The sequence below is a fragment of the Leptopilina boulardi genome, unplaced genomic scaffold (assembly GCF_019393585.1).
Source record: "Leptopilina boulardi isolate dan_hultmark-lab unplaced genomic scaffold, ZJU_Lbou_2.1 LbouV2_325, whole genome shotgun sequence".
In the NCBI taxonomy this organism is placed as follows: Eukaryota; Metazoa; Arthropoda; class Insecta; order Hymenoptera; family Figitidae; genus Leptopilina; species Leptopilina boulardi.
The window spans coordinates 511166-531773 of NW_026137891.1; the positions used below are offsets into that span (position 1 = coordinate 511166).

Consider the following 20608-nt stretch of genomic DNA (forward strand, 5'->3'; position numbering starts at 1 on the left):
AGATTCAGATCACACTATGTCTCACTGTCAATTTTCCCTTTTCGCCTCCCCTTTCTCTCTCTCTCTCTCTCTCTCTCTCTCTCTCTCTCTCTCTCTCTCTCTCTCTTTCTCTCTTCCTGGACTCGATCTATATTGCACTTAACCAATATAATGATTTCATATATATATATATATATATCAACCCATTAATTTTGATCGATTCCTAGAAATAATTTTGTTAATCTTCATATATATGCTACATTTCGAAAATGATGAAACTGATTTTCGATTAAGCAATTCTGACAGGGATCGGATTTCTGACATTTCGTGAGAGAATCAAATGGATGATTTCCATTTTCGATAATCTCATATATATATATATTGATGGACGTTATCGATGCTCGAGTAAAGTGCAGTGAAAGAATATTAATTAATTGGTGCCTCATCTTGGGACACTTCCCACTTTTATGCTTCGTCGATTTTCACACTTAATTGAACTTTGGATTAATATTCCTTTTTTTTTGTTTTACTTTTATTAATTATGTTCGTAATTAAATTGTTTCAAAATATAATAGAATTTTCCATTCTAATTAATTTAATATAATTAATTAAAAAACTAATCTTAATTGTAGATATTCAAATCGTGTAAATAAAAATTTTATGATTATAATTTAATTTAAATAAAATTAAAACTTTTTGTGTATAGCCGACTACAAGTAAAATAATTAAATAATAAACAATTATAATTTCGATTACTTTTTTTGGAGTTAATTTTTTATATTTGTTGAGATGTTTTTTCATCTCTTTGAAATTTTATTTGCAAATGACGAATGAATGAGAGTATTATAATAAAATGAAGCGTTGGGAAGGTTTTATTTTTTTTTTCATTTTTTTTTTTTTTTTTTTTTTTTGAAAGTTACTTTGTCAATTTAACAGAAAACATACACGGCTTATACGTTTGGAATTAATTAAATTATGTTCTACGTGCGCTATTGCTAAAATCATTGGAAAGTGTTCTCTCGCCAATTGAAGCGAGTGAGTGTAGCTGAGTAAACACATATGTGACTCGCTAACTCCTCATTATACTATGCAAATACGACCGGATTTGGTCAGACCTGTTTAACAGAGCTGCAAAAAAATAAAATAAAAAAAAAAAAAGAAAAGAAAATTCAAGAGAAATAAACAAAGAGTAACCAAAATCTCTAGCTTAGTTTTATGATATGCAAACGGAACAGTTTTCCTACTGAATCACAAAAACTTTTCTCTTGAAAACCTTTTCCTTTAACAACCAAAATTTGTTTAAATAGAAATTTAAAAATTAAATTTTATCTTTTGATATACAAAATATCTCTATTGTCTATGTGTCTGTGTTTGAATATGTTAATTAAGCCGGCAGATTTAGTTTAATAATAGACTGATCAGCTTTCATATTTGAAAATTGAGTTTGTATGTGTGGATGTGTGTTAACTGATACGGAATAATGTACAGTACATTAGTGCAATTACGATAATTTGAATCTATTCACAAAACAATGGCATATATATATAGTAAGGGCAAAAAATCTGGTAAATTGATCTGCTTTTAACAGAAGTGACAAATTTTTAACATAATTACAAATTAATTAATTTGTCAAAGCATTTTAATTAACTTGTGATTTCAACGTTATAAATAAAGTATGTAACATAAGAATAATTTAGAAAATTTAATTTAAATAGTAAATACTAATTTTAAATATTGTAAATTAAATATAATTAAAACATTGAAAACAAAAATTAAAGTGTCGCACGTTTTATGAAAACAATTTTAAAAGCCAATTGCATTTGTTGAATAAAATAAGGACTAAAAAATTGCGGTTAATGTTCCATGCAATGGAAAGGAAAGTATACAAAAAAAAGAGGTATAAGGAATTCAAGATTGGAAAGCCTTTATTATTCCAGGTTATTAGGAATAATGAATCTGTAGAGCTGTTATAGCGTTTTCCTCTCAACGTTTACGCAGGCAAATAGATACATTCAAACTATCCACCCTGTGTCTGGGAGCTCAATAATACCCACCTTGGGAAAGAACAAAAAAAAAAAAAAAACCCCTTTAAGTGAAGGTCGGAAGGTTTCAGTGAATCTTAACGAGCGATTGCGCAAGACCCGGCGATAAAAGGTAAATGCTGAGACCAATGGGGGAAAAAAAAAAGAAAAAAAAAAAAAAAGCACATTGAGGTGAACTGAGGAATTTTATAAAATTCATCCCTGGAATTAGGTAAGAGAAAATGTGTGGGAAAAACCCTCTTGGATTCTTGTTGACGCCTGATAATATACTTTCACAGTCTTCATCGAGTAACTTCATTTAAAGATCTTATGCATTTAAGGAAAAAAGTATTTTAATTTTCCTCTTTTAAAGACTTTTTTTCTCTTCTTCTTCTTCTTCTTCTGCTTCTTGTATTCGAATCCCTTTGTTTGAAGAACGTGCTTCCTTTTAAGTAGAGTCTTAAGGACGCAACTTTACTTTGAAAAGTGCCTTGAAAATCTTCTTGGTTTAAGAAGAAAAAAATTCTTTTACAATTTATCAATTTGTTTTTTATTTCATCGTTTTCTTAAATTCTCGATAAAAAGAAAAAATTTGTCAAATATACCCAACCAAAAAGTTTCAGTATTATACCAGAGTTGACTACTGGTGCAGTACCACCCTCCCAGTACTGGCAAACTAGTACTGAGCCAGTACTGGCTCAAATAGATTTTCTTTTTGATTAATACTAGTTTACAAAAAGTTCTAGAGTGAATCCAATGAATCTTTTTGTTTAAATATTTTGTTCATCAAAATTTTTTCAACTTGATTTTATTTTTCAAAATTAAAATATACTTTATTTTGCTTTTCTGTGGGTAAAATTATTTGAACAAAAAGTTTCCTGAGACCAAGTCTAAAACATTTGGCAAGATTTTCTATTTGTTTTTAGATATGCAATAAACCAAAAAACTAAAAACTAAAAATAAATAAAATTTTTTATAAAAAAAATTTTCTTTATGATTTAATTTAGTTTTTAAATGAGTTTTTTTTTGGTAATAATTGGATTTTTAAGCTAATTTGAACATATATAAGATCTTTCTTGGCCTATATTGAACCTAGTTTGAACCAATATTGAACCTAAGATAGACCTACTTTAAGCCAACATTGAACCAATATTGAACCTAGGATAGACCTACTTTAAGCCAACATTGAACCTACATTGAGCCTAGTTTGAACTTACATTGAACCTATAATGAACCTACTTTGAGCCAACATTGAGCCAACATTGAGCCTACTTTAAGCCTACATTAGATCTACATTGATACTAAATTGAATCTACTTTAAATCTTTCATGAACCAATTTGTCCACATACCCAACCAAAAATTTTAGCATTATACCAGAGTTAATTACTGGCGCAGTACTGGTTCAGTATTGGCTGCTGAGGATGGGCAGACTGTACTGAACCAGTACTGGTATTTTCATTGTATCAGTACTGGTGCAGTACTGAGGCAAACCAGTACTGAGCCGATATTGAGCCAGTACTGGCTCAAATAGATTTTCTTTTTGATTAATACTAGTTTGCAAAAAGTTCTAGAGTGAATACAATGAATCTTTTTGTTTAAATATTTTGTTCATCAAAATTTTTTCAACTTGATATTATTATTCAAAATTAAAATATACTTTATTTTGCTTTTCTGTGGGTAAAATTATTTAAACAAAAAGTTTCCTGAGACCAAGTCTAAAACATTTTGCAAGATTTTCTATTTGTTTTCAGATATGCAATAAACCAAAAAAAAAATTTTAAAAGATCAAACTAAAAATAAATAAATTTGTTTATAAAAAATTAATATTTTTTAAAATAAAATTTTTAATATTAATTTAATTTAAAAAATTAAATACAATCGCAAGTAAAATTGCACAAATGTTATATTATCAATAATATAAAATATACAATTAACCTTTCTTAATAGAAATTATAAAAAATAGTTCAACCTACAAACTTATATATTTCAATAGTCAATAAAATTATTGTAATTTGTTTCTAGATGTTATTCGTCAGTTTTTTTTCAAAAGTGAATTATAAACAAAAATTTAATGTTAATTTAAAAATAATTTAGATAAATTTTTTAATAATTACCTAATTTCAGGAATTTAGTATTCATTATTTGTATTAAATCATTATATTTGTGATGAGTTAATTTGTAAACTAATTTTGTTTTATGTAAATTGAATTGAATTCAATGTTAATTTATTTATATTTGATATAATAATTAATAAATTAAAGTGAATAATAAAATAATTAAATAGTTAATTGCAAAATTATATACATTATAATTATTTTATAAACATTTTTATTTTTACTGAACTGTTTTTATATATATTATAAAAACTTTGGTTTTATAAAAAACATATTTTTATATTTATTTTTTGATTCTTTAAAATAATAATTTTCAATATATATTATAAGAAGGAATGAAAATTATTGATGTTTTCGATTTTATATAATAAAATATTAATTAGTTAGTTGACTAATTTAATTAATATTTAATTTGTCTTGGGTTACTAAAAATTTCAGACACTTTTTCCTAAGTATACCAAAAAAAGTATTACCTGGAGTGAAACTTATCTCTGTTACAGTTAAAGCTTTCTTTTCGTATACAATTTTTTTTTTTTTTTGTTTTAACTTCAAAAATTGAATTATTTATGAGAAAATGAAATATTTTTTTTTAAATAATTTTTTCTTTATGAAGCAAAAAATGATTCACTAATCAATTAATTTAATAAAGAAATTAAAATACGATTTTTGCAAAAAAAAAAAAAATTTGTTAAGTTTTTCTAAAATATATTTTTTAATATCTTTCAAATTCTTGCACATCAAAATTCTTATATAATGTAAAATTCCCAACTTCTTCTTCTTCTTCTTCTCTTTAATAAATTTAAATTATTTTCATCTTTTGAGAATTAAAAAAAAATTAATTTTTTTTTAATTACAGCTTTAATGAATTTTTGTTAAATAATTTGTTATTATTTATATATTAAGATGAAATTTAAAGACGCCGGAATTTGGAAGATGCAAAATATGCGCAACATAGAAATACTTCAAGGAGAGAAAATTTCAATTTTGAAATAATTACCTGTGTGGCAAATTCTAAAATTAATTGAGCAAAATTTCAAAATTGATTATCTTTTGTATAAATATAATATTAAACACTGCAAAGATGTATTTAGCTTTTGTGTTTATTGATTCTAAAGAGGATCGATCCTTGGCATCAAAGATTCTCTCTTGTAGAATATATATATATGTCTGGACGAGATATTCACAGGTAGGTATTAACACTCAATCAAGCTTTGATCCAGTCACCATTCTAAGAAAGTTCATTCAAGAACTAAAATATATACACGTAACGTGCAATCAAAAGGAGGAACCTTGTAATCTCGATGTCATTATGCAATTTACATCTCCAATTTTTTGTTTGCAAAAAAAAAAAAAAAATGATACAATCGCTGTTTCAAAAAAAAAATTTTTTTTTGATACAAGTCAATGATAATTATTAGAATTAAGCATAATTTTCGCAGGTGCAAAAAATTTGGCAATGACTAATTAAAAAGCATGAAGCTACTTTTTTTTGTTATTAAAATAGATTTAAGATAGAAATTTTTTTTATATCAGTATTTGTTTATTTTTTTTATAATTTAATATTCAATGAATTATTAAAAATTTTATGAAAATAATTGCTTTTTTCAAATTATACTAGAACTGATGTTTTGACATGAAAATAATAAATACTATATATCTAAGTAATAATAATAATAACTAAATTTATAATTAAATATTCTGTGTTATTTGTTCATGACATTAAATTAATTTAATGTGAATTAATACAAAATACAGAAAATTGCCTAGCCCAACTAATTAGTTACATAAATTTAAATTCAACAAATTATTGTTGAGACTAATGGCAATGAACGAATGTAATTATTAAATTTTATAATTTTCAATGTACAGAAACTTAATTTCAAATATTATATTAATAAATTTAAATTTTATCTGTTACTTTTTTTCAATTTATTCATCGAATTATTTACTTATTTTTTTTTTTTAAATGTGTGAATTACTTCAATGATTATTATATCAATAAAAAACAGAAAAAAAAACAAAGAACAATTTCATCGTGTTTGTTGATATAAGAATTGAGAAGAAGTTATAAGATATATTTTTTTTTTTAAAAGTCTTTTCGTGAATATTATAATAATTATATCGACGCAAGATAGTATAATAATGTCTGAGACGAAAATTATATATGTGGGAGGCGAAGTAACGATCGAGAATGAGAAAATAGACATATTAAATAAAATACACAAGGATAATGGCGTAATGGTAACCAATTACACCTACGAAGCTCAAAGTTAGCAAATATGTGCACTTAAAGTGCATCAGAGGTTAATAATCTTGAAAAGTTCAAGCTCATTTATACTTGAAAGCGACTCTGGTTGCCTAGTAGCAGGAGTAAACCTTTCACTTATACATATATGTCGAAAACTTTTCAAAGGAAAGACTATTATAGAAGTTTCATTAAAATATCTATTCTATACCTTTAAATATTCTAATTTTCTAATTAAAATTTAATTACAATTAATTTCTAATTAAAATTTAATTACAATTACTATTTTTTAAACAAATATAAATAAGATTCTTTGTATAATTTTCTTAAATCAAAAAATTAGAAATTTCATCTACAAATTTTGTATGTAAATAAAAAATTTTTAATTTATACTTAAATTGATTAAATATCTAATTAAAAAAAGTATTAAACTTATTAAATTTTTTTTCAGTTATTTCTTAACAAATAAAATGTTTACTATTTTTTTTTATTTATTATTATATTAGTTTATTTAATATTTTTCTCTAAAAGTATCAATTAGTTGTAATACTCTATTACTTTGAAAATGTTTCAGGATTTATAATTGAAAATTAATATCTCATTTAAGAGAAAATTTTTTTTGAAACTATTTTGTGCTTAAATATTTATAATTTGACATTATTAAAAATTAAACGAATTAAGTATTAATTTAACAAAATTAACTGAAAGTAAGTAGTGCAACGATAATTTTCTGCTCGTAGCGTAATAAGTTGAAAGCTGTTTCCGTTTATACTTTTATAAGTATCTCTCAAGTATATAATATATATATTAATCTTAAATAATAACATTAATCATCCTGTAGATTAAAAATAATAACAATAATAATAATTTGTAACAGAAACTTCAAAATTATTTCTTAAATAACGAATTCTTTTTATAATCTTAATGAATTTTAAATTTTTTGTCTGAAAATAAAAATTTTAATTATTTATAAAAATATTTATTACAAAAAAAGTTTTAAACTTTAAAAAAAAATAAAATTTTTACTAATATAATAATTAGTTATTTTTTACTATAATTGCTGGAAAAAATACAATGATTTTACTTGCAGGTATTTTTAATCATTTGGGGTTAAAAAAAAAAGTTAAATATTGAAAATATAAAAAAATTACCGACACAGAAATCTACCTTACCAATTGATGGTAGGCTAGATTCCTATGTCGGTAATTTTTTATATTAGCATTTTTCAAAATAATTGAATTTCACTGTTATTCAGATTTAGAGAGCAACATCTCATTGCTCGATGAAAAAAAAAATCTCTCCTATCTTGAATATAATACGATTTTTCAAATCGTTGAACGAATTTCTAAACATATATGGAAAGTCCACTAAAGTCACTCAAAATGATAAACGTATGATCGTATTATGATGTAGAGTGCTTCTATTCTGCAAACACTAGAAAATGTATGGAATATTGTACAACTGACCCATATCATGCTTGTTGAATTCCTCATTAATATATATGATTATTCAGTAAAATGTTCGTTGCATATTTTATATAAATCTCAACGTAAATATGTATTAGAAACTAGACACGCGATGTACAAAATTTATATTTAAAAATATTTACTACTATACACATGAAAAAATAACTATTTTTGAATTTCAAAAATATTTTTTTATAATTAAAACAATATTTCATTCAATAATGACGGTATTCTTCTTTTTTTTTGTTTCAGTATATATTCGTGGTAATGGGTGTGTTTATACTGGAAGCTGGAGTTGGTGCTCAAGCTCGTATTTATGAAGAGCAAGTTGGTCCAGAACTAAAATGGAATCTAAACCGCACTTTCCTTGAAACATATTCCGTTAGGTCCAGGGAAACATCTGCCATTGATCAAATGCAAAAAGAGGTAAGTAAATTCAGTGAGAAAATGTTTTTTAAAATTCAAATTATTTTCAAATGGTATTTAAGATAATAAAATAATAAAACAGTAAAACAATAATTAAATAATTACATAATAAAAAAAAAAAAAAAATTATAATAATAGAATAAAAATTGAAAATTTCTTTTATGTCTTAATCAAAAATTTTCATATTGTTGTACATAATATTAAAGGATTGCTTTTCTTTTGAAAAATAATGTTTTGCTGCGCACAAATGCAATCGAGCGTAAAAGATATATATATAGAAAAACAGAAGACATTTGTCGGGAACAATAAAAAGGCTGAAAGTTTTGTTTCACACATATTTTTCAGAGTACATAACACCATACCAAAAAGTGTTGTGTAATATCGTCAATTCGTTTCTGCTGTGTTGAGTTTTCAAGTTTTTCCACATATTTCTCGCAAAGAAACTATAAACGAAAAAAAAAGATTTCCTATAGCAAAACAGTTATTATTAATTTAAATTAAAAATTCTTTTGTAGAATAATTTTTTTCTGTAATCATTTACAAAAATAATTCATTAAACTTTTAGCAGTTTTTTGAAGGTAATTTTTAGTTTAAAATTAGTTTATTATTATTATTATTATTATTATTATTATTATTATTATTATTATTATTATTATTATTATTATTATTATTATTATTATTATTATTATTATTATTATTATTAATAAGAATAAAATAATAAGAATAAATAATTAATAAGAATAAAAATATTAAATTATAACAAAAAATAATTTTATTTTAAAAATACAAAAAAATCTTGTACGAGTTTTATTTCTACTATATATTTTTTTACCACTTTGAAATGAGACGAAACATTGAGTTTAAAAAGCGTGGCGCTATTTGATGACACATTGATAAAACATAAAGCACATCATTCCATGGAGAAACATAAATACTTGGTAAAGCTTGGCGTGAAAAAAATCCATACAAAAGCTACGTGCTTCTCTTGTGGTCATTCGAAAGAATGTTTCACGTGCATTCGAAACAAAGTTTCTACTGGTTATAAAAAAGGAAAAAGCAAAAAAAAAAAAAAAGAGAATGAAAGAGAGAGAGAGAGAGAAAGAGATGTTTTCAAAAGCCATATATTTTTTTTTATGAAAACGTGCTCAGAAAGAAGTAACACCAGCGCGCAAACATAAATGTATAACTGGTTCTTGTTATATCTTACGAGAGAGAGAGAGAGAGAGAGAGAGAGAGAGAGAGAGAGAGAGAGAGAGAGAGAGAGAGAGAGAGAGAGAGAGAGAGAGAGAGAGAGAGAGAGAGAGAGAGAGAGAGAGAGAGAGAGAGAGAGAGAGAGAGAGAGAGAGAGAGAGAGAGAGAGAGAGAGAGAGAGAGAGAGAGAGAGAGAGAGAGAGAGAGAGAGAGAGAGAGAGAGAGAGAGAGAGAGAGAGAGAGAGAGAGAGAGAGAGAGAGAGAGAGAGAGAGAGAGAGAGAGAGAGAGAGAGAGAGAGAGAGAGAGAGAGAGAGAGAGAGAGAGAGAGAGAGAGAGAGAGAGAGTGTTGCAAAATAAAGAAAAACTACAGTCAACTAAATTCACTTAAAAAGTCATCTCCTTTTTTTTTTTACTCTTTCTCCCTCTGGCAATTGGGAAAATTAACTTTTATTTCATTAAACGTAAATTTGTTTTCTCTCATATGTAGACTTTTTTAATTTTCCCCTTTTTAATTTCATGCTGTGCGCACAGTTTAAAAAAAAAATAATTTATTTTTAATTCGATATTCTTAATATTTATTTCGTTAAAATAAATTTTAAAAGCAAAAAAGCAGAGAATTTAAAGTTTTAGTTTTTCAATTTTACACCCTGTGTGTGTGTCTGACCGCAGGAAATTTATTTCACTGCGTGAAATTTCTACTTGCTCTACTTTTCAATCTAAACCACTAATTTTCTCAGCTAAGCGCGCTTCAACATTGTTATATATAAATATATTTCGAATTTTCTAGCTATAAATTCTCAATTATTTTGCTTTTTTTTTTTATTTAAATAGATTTCAATATTATTAATTTTAAATATGAAAAAAATAATCCTTTTTTTTTTGACCTTTTGCAATTAAGAGGAAAATACTTTGAATTTGAGAGAAATATTACATTAAAAAATGAAAGGAATCCTCTGGTATTTTTTTGTAAATAAAAAAAAAAAAAAAATTTGGAATTAATTCAACAAAAGTTGAAATTCAGTATAAATTAGTTTGAACCGCGCGGTATATTTGTTTTTTGTTTCATTAAAGGAATTTAATTAAATGAAAGTTAATGTAATGAATAAAAATTTACGTTTTCAGTTCAAATGTTGCGGAGCGATGAGATTCGAAGACTGGGTTGCAAGCGAATGGCACAAAGATGAGGAGGTTCAGAGGAATGAGAGCCTCGTACCAGACAGCTGTTGCAAAACTCCCAGCTTCCTATGTGGAAAAAGGGACCATCCTTCGAATATCCAATATACAGTTGAGTAAAAACAATGCAGCCATTTGTTACTTCTTTCAAAAAAAAAAAAAAAAAAAAAAATTGTACATCATAAACAATATTTTACAGTTTAAGTTGAATTGATAACAAATATCTCGTATAAATCAAATTTAGTTTTCTAGTATTTATATTCGCACTTTTTTTTTAGAAAAAAAGAAAAATGAAACTATAGTTTGACATAAAATATTATATTTTTACACCTTTTTTGCAATTTAATGATTATTTTGAAATATACATTTTTAGTTCGCAATTTTTTTTTTTATCATAATTTAAAATTAGTAGAAAAAAAACCAATTTTTTCGCTTATTGAACGAATTGTTTTTTCTTTTTTTGTTTCAGGGTTGCATATACAAATTTTTAGAAACAACAAAAGATCATCTAATAATTCTTGGAGCTGTTGGATTAGGACTATCGGTGCTTGAAGTTTTTGGAATTATTCTCGGCACTTGCCTCTATATAAAACTTCGGCACGATTTCGATGACTGAGAATTACTTTATCAAGAGCCTAATAACAATGGGCACTCTTGGTGCCGTTATGCACAAAATCCAGTCTGACAAAACGGACAGTAACGTGATAACGATAATGATTCTACTTCCTGAATTTTTTTCCAAAAAATAACCAAACAGGAAGAATTCTCATTTTGATAAAAAGAAAAAAACAAAATTGAGAAGAATCATTCAATCATCTCACGTTACTGCTTATTTTTGACTTTAAAACAAGAAATTATATCAAAAAAGACATTAAATTAAAAATTTAAAAGTCTTGAGAAAAAAATTTTTAAAAAATGAGTCTTATATATGAAAATAAAATTTCAAAATATCACTAAAATGAAGAAATTGTATAAAAAAATATAAACAAAAACAAGAATTGAGTGGAAAAAAGACATGAAGAAAATAGTCATTAGTTATATAAATACAAAATAAATAAATGACAAAAAAAATGTAAAATAAAAGACGAAGGTGAGAAGAATAAAAAAAATTTACAGACAGAAAATAATATAAAAGAAATATTGTAAAGAGATTTTTTGGTAATATAAATGAAATTTTTTTTTTTGCAAAATTGGGAGTAAATTATGAAAAGGGGAAACATTGAATTAGAAAAACAATAAAGGTTCTCTTCAAAGAATTTTTCTAACCACCACTGAATTGCAGGCTTTAATGACGAATCTTTTTAGCAATAAATCCAACTAATGGGGCATAAGAATTGAAAAGCCTCTATAATAAAAAAAAAGAAAAAAAAGAAAACGTTGGATTCGAAATTTATCGATATACGTTAAAAAGAGGATTCTCTCTATGCGGTCCCAATTTCAATCGACTTTTACCGCTATACTGCCAGTATAATATGTATTTCGCACAGTCCACATTACTGACGAATACTTTCGGTGATATATACATATATAGATCGAAATAAAAACGGGACCACCGAAAAACCAATAAAAGTACCAAATTAAATGACTTAAGCCGCAATACTGGTGCATTGCGACGCCAACATTCACAAAAAAAACGAAAACAAAAAAAAGAAAAAACCAATATCTTCGAAAACGAACAAAAAAGACTTTTTTTAAAAAATTACATTTGAATTACAAATATTGTAAAAATAAAAAAATGCCAATAGCCCTTTTTTTAGTCTATAACATTTTACGTCAATTTTCTTATTTATTGTTTATATATTATTGTAAATAATACTAATATCTTTTTTAATCTTCAACAATAGAAAGAGAAATTGTTAATATCAAAACATTTAAACAAATAAAAATTAAATCTTTAAAGATTTGACAATAATGAAGTCTTAACGATTTAAATGCAAAAAATAAAATAAAATCTTAATTGATTTTATTTTTCAAAGATTTCACATTTTGCACTCGAATCATCAAAGATTTTTTTTTATATGACAAAAATAAATCTCTTAAAATTTGAAAAATTATTTTTTTAAAAAAAATATGTTGTTTTCGTTTTATATTTAATTTATGTACAAAAAAATGCGTTTTTCAAAATTTAATTCGTGTTTGCATAAACAAAAAGAGAGATAAAGAGATTATGTGACAATTTATTTTTTTGTATCGCGAATAATGCGATTGAAAAAGTTTTTTGCAGTGCGAAAAACATATAAATAGTAGAATTTTAATAATTATAATGAAAAAAAAAAAAAAAATTAGTTTTAAAAACTTACGCAGTGCCTTGATACTCTGTAAGTGAGAATTATTTTAGAATATCCAGGGTGTTTGCGTAGCGAAAACACCAAAAGAAAAATAAAATAAAATTTTTAAGTCATCTGCACTATTTTCATCCTGCAATCAGTATTTTTTCTTTTATATTACAAATACGTGTTAAAAAAATATATTACCTATATATACAAAGAGTACAATTTTATTTATGACGTCTCGTCTTTTTATTGTCTGTTATATGCGTCTTTTTTTTTAAATATTTATTATATGCCACGCAAAAATCGCATGAGTGACTAAAATATGACGGTTGCATTATTCTATTATGTATCGTTGCCTTTATTAGTATTTTAATTATTAATATTATTTTTATTATATAATATATATTATATTGTATTAAAATACATGTGTATGTAAATGTAAACAAATTTATTATAAATATATACATATTATTAGTACTTAGGCGAAACTTTATAAATATTGTACATATCAATTGCTATTCTGTTACAAATAAACGTGAAACTAATTTGTCTTCTTTTTATTGTAGAAAATTGATCTTTACTACTTATTTTATAAATACGAAAACTTTAGAAATAAACTGAAATTACGAAAATTAATTAAAAAATTAATTTAGTTTTTTAATCAAATTTAAGTCGAATTGCACTAATTATTTTAGTAATTTTATTATTTAATGTTACTAATTTAGTAATTATAATTCATAAAATTTTACTACTAACAAAATTGTAGTACCAAAGTTTTGCTAATTATTATTTTTTTTTAACTAGGATTAATTTAAAAAAAAAAAATTAGTAACTAAAATTGATAGAAACTTAATTGGTAAATTATTTTTTTCTATTTTTATGGAAAAAAAATTCTAATTCCTAATTTAATGAAATATGTTTGTTAACAAAAGATAAATCTGTCTTTTCAAAATTGTTTCTTATTAATTTTTTTTTGTCAACAATATTTAACTTTTTTTTGAGAGAGAGAGAGAGAGAGAGAAAACAAAAATATTTTTTACTTTCTCGCGTGTTGTATAAGGCTTTAAAAGCGAGCTTTCAGGAACAATGACCGATATCTTCATTAGTCTTCGGAAGCAATTAATTTTGCTTACCCTGTCAAAACTTGTGCTTGGAAGGCTCCGTCGAGTGAAAACCTCATCGTTTATAGAGAGAGAGAGAGAGAGGAGAGATAGTATATATATAGTTTTATTTCCTATACTCTATATCCTCTTTTTATTTTTTTTTTCATGGAAAGGTTTTTTTTATTTATTTACTTTTTTTCTGTAAAATAAGAAAGGTAACTAATTATTTAGATCAATAATGTCACGTTGTTGAACGGAGAATCTCCGCATATTTCTCCATAGTTTCGAGGTGTATCAACAACATGTCGTCTCGAGTACCAAGAGAAACAAAGAACCAGGCCAACACAGCAAGCACATCCTTTGACAGTGTCATTCTCTGCCATGTCGTCATCTCGTTGAGTGGAACTTGAATGCTGCTCTCCTGAAACACATACGCACATATATATATATATATATATATATATATATATATATATATATATATATATATATATATATATATATATATATATATATATATATATTGTAAACCGTGAATGGAAAAACAATGATCGTCCAAAAAAAAAAAAAAATTCCACGCTTTGAAAATAAAGAAACTGTGGCACGATTTGCATTCAACAAAAATTTCGTTTGCTTTTTCAAGGAGTACGGAACCTCTATAAGAGAGCTTTATAATCAAAACAAAACAACATTGGACACTCAAGCAGCGGTAAAAGATTTTATAGAGAGTTTTAAAAGAAAACCCTTTGAAAAGTTGATAAAATTCTTATGATCAGCATAAATAAACATACTTTAATTATTAAAAATTATAATAATAATAATTTTGGTAAAAAAAAAGATTGAGTACCACTACTTGAAGAAAATTCCATAGCACGTACTTTCTAAATTTGAATTACTAGAAATTTTTAAACTCACTTTTTGCATTTGAATTAGTTAAATTCTACTAATTCGATAGTAAAAAAAAATTTTTTTTTTAATTTTTAAATTTAACAGCAAAAATTGAATCACTAATTTAAATTAGTTAAAATATTTACAATTTTCACTAATTCAAATTAAAAATATTGTTGTTATAAGAATTTGGTTCGAATAACAGTGAATTTTATCAATAGAAAATGTGAGTGGTACGTACATTCTTGAAGGTCGTTTCAGTGATACTAATACTACTTGCATTATAGTATATCAAGGAGAGTTTATCGTCAACCCTCAGAGATACTTGGTGCAAGCAAAATGTGATCAGATATAACGGAATTGCCACTGCAGATTTAGCTTCATTCATGTAGATTTCTCGCAGATGTTCAACATCCAAATTTGCAAGATCGAATCTAAAAATTAAAAAAAAAATCATAGCAATATTTTTTCATTATATTTTCTTATTTTAACATTTATTAATAAAAAAATTTAATGTATTTTTTTTATAAAATTAATTTAATAAACTAACTTGTCGAAAGTAGCGATAAGACACATGACGAGAAGGAATGAAAAAATATTCGTGTAGATTTCCGCCAAATACGAATAACTATGTAAAAACTCATGTGAATCATTAAAGTACGTTTGAATCTGTAAAAAATAATTTTAATTATTATTAAAATAAATATCAATTTTAACAAAACTGACTTTTACTACTAAAATTAATATTACATTTTTCTATTGATTTGATTCTTATTTATTTCATTTACTACTATTTTTTTTTAATTAAAAAATACTTTTTCCCCAATCATAATAACAGAAAAGTAAGTAGGAACAAAATTTTTATTAAAAAAATATTTTCTTGGAAAATGAAAAAATTCCATACAAAGTTAAATAAAATTAATCAGCAAGTCTCTATTATTTTTTTACCTTAAAACAACATTAGTAACCTTCAAAAAAACCTACCAATTGAACCTAAATTGCAATCAACTAAGAATAATCAATTTTATTCCATTTTTTTGAATAGAATGTTTTCCTGGAAAATGAAAAAATTCCTTACAAATTCAAAAAAAATTAATTAGCATGTCTCTATTATTTTTTTACCTAAAAATACCACCTTTTACCTTCAAAAAAACCTACCAATTGAACCTAAAATGCAGTAGACTAAGAATAATCAATTTTATTCCATTTTTTTGAATAGAATGTTTTCCTGGAAAATGAAAAAATTCCTTACAAATTCAAAAAAAAATTAATCAGCATGTCTCTATTATTTTTTCACCTTAAAACAACATTGGTAACCTTCAAAAAAACCTACCAATTGAACCTAAATTGCAATCAACTAAGAATAATCAATTTTATTCCATTTTTTTGAATAGAATGTTTTCCTGGAAAATGAAAAAATTCCTTACAAATTCAAAAAAAAATTAATCAGCATGTCTCTATTTATTTTTTACCTTAAAATACCACCTATTACCTTCAAAAAAACCTACCAATTGAACCTAAAATGCAGAAGACTAAGAATAATCAATTTTATTCCATTTTTTCGAATAGAATGTTTTCCTGGAAAATGAAAAAATTCCTTACAAATCAAAAAAAATTAATTAGCATGTCTCTATTTATTTTTTACCTTAAAATACCACCTATTACCTTCAAAAAAACCTACTAATTGAACCTAAATTGAAATAAACTAAGAATAATCAATTTTATTCCATTTTTTTGAATAGAATGTTTTCCTGGAAAATGAAAAAATTCCTTACAAATTCAAAAAAAATTAATTAGCATGACTCTATTATTTTTTCACCTTAACACAGCATTGGTAACCTTCAAAAAAACCTACCAATTGAACCTAAATTGCAATCAACTAAGAATAATCAATTTTATTCCATTTTTTGAATAGAATGTTTTCCTGGAATATGAAAAAATTCCTTACAAATTAAAAAAAAATTAATTAGCATGTCTCTATTATTTTTTTACCTAAAAATACCACCTTTTACCTTCAAAAAAACCTACTAATTGAACCTAAATTGAAATAAACTAAGAATAATCAATTTTATTCCATTTTTTTAAATAGAATGTTTTCCTGGAAAATGAAAAAATTCCTTACAAATTCAAATAAAATTAATCAGCATTTTTTTTTTTAAACTTTATAATGGATTTTTTTTCCTGGAAAACATTCTTTTTTAATAAAAATTATTTTTCAACTTACTTTTCAGTTAGTGGGAATAAAAAATGACAAACATGAATTTGATGTACATTTATACATATAGCCGATACTCACCAAGATGAAGTGCATGAAAGCCATTCCCGCTAAAAGACCTTGACAGATAAAACCAGTGCATTTCCAGACCTTCTGAACCAAGATCGCAATTCTTATTGGATGAGAATAGGAATCCGCTGATTTTTCAACTTTTTTCTTATTCGCCGAACGACCGCGTGTTATCTTCATGGCACTAAAACCATTTCTACCTTGAACATAGATCGTATCCGACTTTAGTTCTGTTAAAGGAATCGGCTCCTCCGCGTACTTGGTCCGATTATTCTCCTGTGCCTTCTTCAATATTTCTGCAATGGGAAGTTCGACCTTTTCGCTAACCTCACCTATATAGATATTGGAGAAAATATATTATAACTTTTCCTTTAGAATGAAAACCCATAACATATATTTCAATCTTAAAAAATTCAATCCTAAAATTCTCTAGCAAAAAAAAAAAAAAAAAAGATTTACAGTATCGTTTCACGGGAATATTAGGTCTTCTATATAGTTTTTATCGTAAGAACTCGGCGGTAATTTATCTTATGTAAGAATTAGAGAAAAAAAGTCGATGAAATATTTTCCATTGATATTCAAAAAATTGATAAATTTTTTTAAAAAAAGGATTGTAATTGATTTTCCTGAGGGGATTTAAAAAATATTTTTACTTATACCCAATCAAAAATTTACTAATGGCGCAGTACTGGCGCAGTACTGGCACCCAGTATTGGCACTAGAGTTGGCGTCACTTTGGGATGATAACATTTTACCAGTATTGGCTGCCAGAGTTGGCACCAGTACTGGTTCTGTACAGACTGCCCAGCCTCGGCAGCCAATACTAAACCAGTACTGCGCCAATAATTAACTCTGGTATAATATTGAAATTTTTGGTTGGGTATGAGGACAAATTGGTTCATGAAAGATTTAAAGTAGATTCAATTTAGTATCAATGTAGATCTAATGTAGGTTTAAAGTAGGCTCAATGTGGGCTCAATGTTGGCTCAAAGTAGGTTCATTGTAGGTTCAATGTAAGTTCAAACTAGGCTCAATGTAGGTTCAATGTTGGCTTAAAGTAGGTCTATCCTAGATTCTATATTGGTTCAAGGTTGGTTCAAACTAGGTTCAATATAGGCCAAGAGAGATCTAATATATGTTGAAATTAGTTTAAAAATCCAATTATTACCAAAAAAAAAAAAACTTATTTGAAAACTAAATTAAATCATAAAGAGAATTTTTGGTGATAAAAATTGTTGAAGAATAAAATTCTTTATTCCCAGTAAGCATTTCTAAAAGTTCAACTTTATTCCTACCGTGGTTGGAACGTTGTCCTTTTTTTCTTGATTTTTCATTGGTATCTTTTTCTCCCGAGTTGAAAGTGGAAATACCATGAGTTCTACTTGAGGCTTTCTTTCTGTTTTCCTCGAGATCTTTTGACGTTTCGAGAGAACGATTTTCACTTCTACGACGTCTCGATAGTCTTCGTTTTCGCTTCCTCTCCAAGACTTCCGGGCTCTCGATCTCATCGTACTTGAAGGCTCCATCGGAGCGGAATTCATTGGAACCCTTTCTCAATTCCAATGTGGTTTTATTCTCATGAAACGAGGATCTTCGTGGTCTAATATTATCCTCTGTGGTGACGGCGGCTGCTGCTGCTGCTGCTGCTGCTGCATCTTCCTCTGTATCATCTGTGTCGCTGGTGTTTATTTTCTCTTTGATTTCGTATGACAATGTTTTTTGACGATGCTTATTTGAAATATTTGAATTCCTTGCAAAATCACCCGAATCAACATCAAAGCTATAGTCAGAAATTTCCTCCTCTTCGTCGTATGATACACTCAAGTCTTGTTGTTTTGTTTTTGTTGTTCTTTTCTCTTGTCGAGACACTCGTCCCGAATGTGACATTTTTTTTTCCTGTCACTAGAGAAATTATTTTTATTTTATTTTGATATTTTTATTTCATTAATTTATTGACATAAAATTTACTTATTTATTAAAATAGGGCAAATATTAGGGCAATAGGGCAATATTTATTAAAAATAAATTTATTTTAGTAATCGAAATAAAAATAAAAAGAAACTACAGTTTAAAAAAATAAAAATTTCATAAAAAAAAACCGAACGCCTACAAAACTACATTAAAGAAGAGATTTGCAATTTTCTTTTTTTTTATTTAAGAAAAAAAAAGCAATGAAAAATAACCTCTTAGGATATGAAAACGTGGATTTAGGTCGACGGTATAATAAAACCATCACTTCAGGAGATCCGCGTCAAGAACGTTTCACGGCAGCTTGCGAAGCCGACGTTGACAAAAAAGCTTCGAAAGTACTATATGTGTAGTTTGAAAAATATGTAAAAATGACACAATGGCTGAAAAGCTTCCATACTTTTGCACTTCTAAGGGCTGCTTTCACGGCAATACTAACGTTTCTAAAAACGCGCGCGTCCCTAGCAACGGATACCACACATTTGTTATGTGCAGGGTAACCATGCGTGTTTTGTGTCCCCTATATAATATTACAAAAAAAAGTGACATGCACTATAGATATTACAAAAATTTCGTTCTTATTTTACTCAGTATTTTTTTTTATTTTTAACAAATTTAAATTTACTTTTTATTTAGTAATAAATCTTTTTTAAAAAAAACTTTCAATTATTTAAATAAAAAAAAAAATTTCCTTTTCTCCAATTGCATTAAAAAAAAGAAATATTTCCTCTTTCATCGAATATGCGCCTGAAAATTACCCACGACAACAAGATTGAAAGGGTTGCCATCGTGCAGGAGACAAACTGGTACCAATGGGTACCACTTAAAAACTCATTTCAAAATAATGTATTTAAAATATTTTTAAAAAATTGAGTGTAAGAATTTTTTTTTTAAATTAAAAATAAAATTAATTAATTACTGAAATAGAAAATTTGATATTTTAAAAAAATATAATAATATTGCATTCTCCGGTGGTAAATAAAATTTCACCAAGTACAAACTCTCGACGTTTATCACAGATGTCGTTGCTATGGCATTTGAAATTTTTTATTAATTAATTACAGTCATTAATCATTTATTTTATTATCATAAAATGCAAAATTATTATATATTCAAATTTAATGAAAAGCTTTCGGTTTCGATTATTATACATTTCAGTGAATATGATTAATAAAATTTTATATCAATATAAACTCGTAATAATATTTATATTTTAATAAATGAAATTTAATGTGAATAATTTTTTTTTTAATTCGTTTATTAAATCATTTTGAAATCATATTTTATATTAAATTTTACCTTTGTATTTCGATTAAGTTTCTTTTAATATTAGAGAATATTTCTCTTAATTTAAGAATCTTTTGAAAGTAAAAAACCAAATTTGGCTTTAAACTAAATTTTTTTAAATTTATAAAAAAATTTTAATTAATAATTTCACTATTAAATTGTATTTTCAATCTAAAACTACTTCACTA

At 25.7% G+C, this 20608-nt stretch overlaps 2 protein-coding genes across 2 annotated transcripts in view; one reads left to right on the forward strand and one right to left on the reverse strand.

Annotated features, from left to right (window-relative positions):
- Positions 1 to 13435, forward strand: part of LOC127284461 (CD151 antigen-like) — a 155942-nt gene extending 142507 nt beyond the window's left edge. The window contains exons 8-10 of the mRNA XM_051309902.1: positions 8079 to 8252; positions 10567 to 10728; positions 11087 to 13435. Of these exons, the coding sequence (XP_051165859.1) occupies positions 8079 to 8252; positions 10567 to 10728; positions 11087 to 11233 (483 nt within the window). The 3' untranslated portion in view covers positions 11234 to 13435. The remainder of the gene's footprint in view (positions 1 to 8078; positions 8253 to 10566; positions 10729 to 11086) is intronic.
- Positions 13436 to 14087: 652 nt separating this feature from the next.
- Positions 14088 to 19599, reverse strand: LOC127284441 (uncharacterized). Its single transcript, XM_051309866.1, has 6 exons — positions 19349 to 19599; positions 18461 to 19067; positions 17178 to 17497; positions 15432 to 15550; positions 15123 to 15315; positions 14088 to 14414 (listed from the first exon to the last, which is right to left on the reverse strand). The coding sequence occupies exons 2-6, from the start codon at positions 19050 to 19052 to the stop codon at positions 14235 to 14237; spliced, it is 1404 nt and encodes a 467-aa protein (XP_051165823.1). The 5' UTR covers positions 19053 to 19067; positions 19349 to 19599; the 3' UTR covers positions 14088 to 14234.
- Positions 19600 to 20608: the final 1009 nt, after the last annotated feature.

What these genes read in the sequence shown, in the direction of transcription:
- LOC127284441 (XM_051309866.1), bottom strand. Translation starts at nt 19,052, where the DNA reads ATGTCACATTCGGGACGAGTGTCTCGACAAGAGAAAAGAACAACAAAA. An exon ending in CTTTCATGCACTTCATCTTG is followed by an intron (nt 15,551 to 17,177) that starts GTGAGTATCGGC and finishes TATTTTTTACAG; the next exon opens with ATTCAAACGTACTTTAATGA. An exon ending in CTGAAACGACCTTCAAGAAT is followed by an intron (nt 14,415 to 15,122) that starts GTACGTACCACT and finishes TATGTGTTTCAG; the next exon opens with GAGAGCAGCATTCAAGTTCC.